At 32.7% G+C, this 2,500-nt stretch overlaps 1 protein-coding gene across 1 annotated transcript in view; it reads right to left on the bottom strand.

The window, feature by feature from the left end:
• LOC113810597 (Calcium channel fwe) overlaps positions 1–2,500 on the bottom strand; it is a gene marked incomplete at its 5' end in the record, with an annotated part of 16,214 nt that overhangs the window by 971 nt on the left and 12,743 nt on the right. Inside the window, 1 exon segment of the mRNA XM_070117216.1 lies at positions 1–2,500. This exon segment is cut by the window's left edge and continues 971 nt beyond it; it is cut by the window's right edge and continues 44 nt beyond it. Coding sequence (XP_069973317.1) covers positions 2,445–2,500 — 56 coding nt within the window.

A 2,500-nucleotide genomic window follows, 5' to 3' on the forward strand; every position in this document is an offset into this window, starting at 1 on the left:
CTCTTCCAAACCAGAGACCAATAACATGAAAATACCAGCATGGCTGACTCAGATATGCATGGCTAAATCTGTGCCATTTGAGAATACACAATCAATGAAAGGAGATTTGGAAATGGAATGGTTTTTTGTTTACTAAATAAGAAGGGACTGCTTAAGCAATTAAAAATATCGTTTTTTTTTTTTTTTTTTCTAATACAAATACACAATAATTTTTAAATGGTGATGTCTAATATTCTCATCTATTTTCAATTTTTACATTTATGACATTCATATGCCACATCCACTTAGACGATCTGACAAGTGTTATTCTAAAGCGGCAGTGATCCTGTGTTACTTGGTAATGTATACCATATAATACTTTTCTTTTCACTTTTTCAAACAAACCAAAGGTTTCATGTTTACGATATGTATGGATTACAGCCTAAAGAAAAATTGCTTAATTAACTGTTATAATTAATGCTCAACACTGAAGTTAGAAGAGTAATAGAATAGAGAAATATATGTATACGAAAATATAATCTGCTAACGAATGCAAAAACTGAGAAGGTGGTGTTAAAAATCTGTGCCCAATAATCAATGCAATGCATATGTAATTTACAAACTTCATAAAATTCTGTGACCCACAGTGGACTTATAATAGTGTTGGCTGCCTTATGTTCCAGTCCTTAATCTTAAAGTGCTTTGGCCTCAGAATTCCCTTATCTTCATCTTTTTAGTCAAATCAATTTATAAATACATCCATCAACTAAATTTAATCAACACAATATAAAGGCAAAATATTAAGCTTTTATTGAACTCGGTTGTGTGTAACAAATGTGTGTGGTAGAAGCTTTAGTTTCAAAACTTTTACTTATTGACACAATTGGATCTGCATTTACAGAAACATTTAAGCTTATATATACTAAAATATTCATCTTCTGAACACAGCACCCACCCTGTTGACCAGATTTCTAACAATATTCATCCTTTCATGGCTGTAAATTAACCAACATGAATGAAGCTGTACCATCACCAGCATGTTATCTATTCTTTCAAGATTCTCATTGGTTTAAGGCATATGGATAGACAACAAATAGATAAGAAATATATATAGATATAGGTATAAACTTCAAATATTCCTTAAACTTTTCATTATAGGTATTTCTAGCTTTGGAATGTAAAGTTAGGTGAAAATGCTCAGGACTTTGTTCATTTTCAGACCAAATGAAACTTTCAGGCAACCACTTCTTAACAATAACCATTTATAAAAGTACTTGAGAATCACATTTGACATCTAAACCAGGAGGATGTCAGTGCTAATGTAGGGCATTGTACAACAAATGGATAGCCCTTTTTCATAATCAAATTACCAACAGAAGACTGAAAGGCAGATTACAATTTCCAACTGTCATACTTGATTTATTTATCAATCAAGAAATATAAATGTGTGGATTTTCAAGATGAAATAAAGCAACTAATTATGTGCTTAAGATTTACATACAATGTTTACAATCAACTACTGTTTCTAAACCTCTTGCTTTGGATTCCTTATATATATAAAACATAAAAGCAAAGCTTAACAACTGCACATTCAGATTTCCAAAGAAGTAAGCATTTTCTTCTTACTCTAGTATTAATGGAAGAACAAAAAGTAAGAAGGACAAAAGAAAAATAGACCAGGAACTTCATGAGATCCTGATGGCATTTTTACAAGCATCCCATGGCAGCCTTACAAAATTAAGTCATATATTTAAAAATTTCCCAAAAATCTCCTTCTACACTGTTTAAACACTTTAATTAAAGCTTCTACAAATTCGAAAATGTGCTCCGTGTCAGTAATCAAACATTGTCTTAATCAATATCAGCATCACTACAGCTGCCTGAGGTATGGGACATTCATAGGATAATGTTCAACAAGGGAAAGGAGAATCCACCACATGTGATCATAAAAGAGGACAGCTGAACAAATTTCACAACACTCTTTTAAAGATACAGTAAGTCGCAACTCAGTAAGAAAAAGGCTTACGCAAATTAATCATTCAAGTTAATAGGCAAATGAAAAAATAGTCAAAACACCAAATTCTTTGAGTTAAATACTGTTTCCAGAGAACAAAGAACCTAAGTACAAATTTCAAGTAGTTAGCCCAATTAACATGAACTAGGCTACTGTTCGCAGCTCTATGCACAGTTCTTTAATCCCATACAAGCTCATGTAGTATCTTTTAAAGAATGGGACATGACACTACATTCTAATTTTCTATTTGAATTGAGATATAAATCCATGTTCCAAATCCCTTTCAGAAAAGAAAGAAAGAAAGAAAGAAAAATTACAATGACGAGAATCACCTTCCTTAGAACATGAAACCCAGGCAGCTCATCTATAACAACCATGACTGTTTGCATTTGTCGATACTCCCACATGGCACGGAAGGGGTTTGTGTGTGTGAAACATGGGTATGTTTTTCTTAAGCGCTCGAGGGAGGAGCCTCAGAATCCACTAAGATGTCCTTCATGTTGCCTG

The sequence above is a fragment of the Penaeus vannamei genome, chromosome 40 (assembly GCF_042767895.1).
Source record: "Penaeus vannamei isolate JL-2024 chromosome 40, ASM4276789v1, whole genome shotgun sequence".
NCBI lineage: Eukaryota > Metazoa > Arthropoda > Malacostraca > Decapoda > Penaeidae > Penaeus > Penaeus vannamei.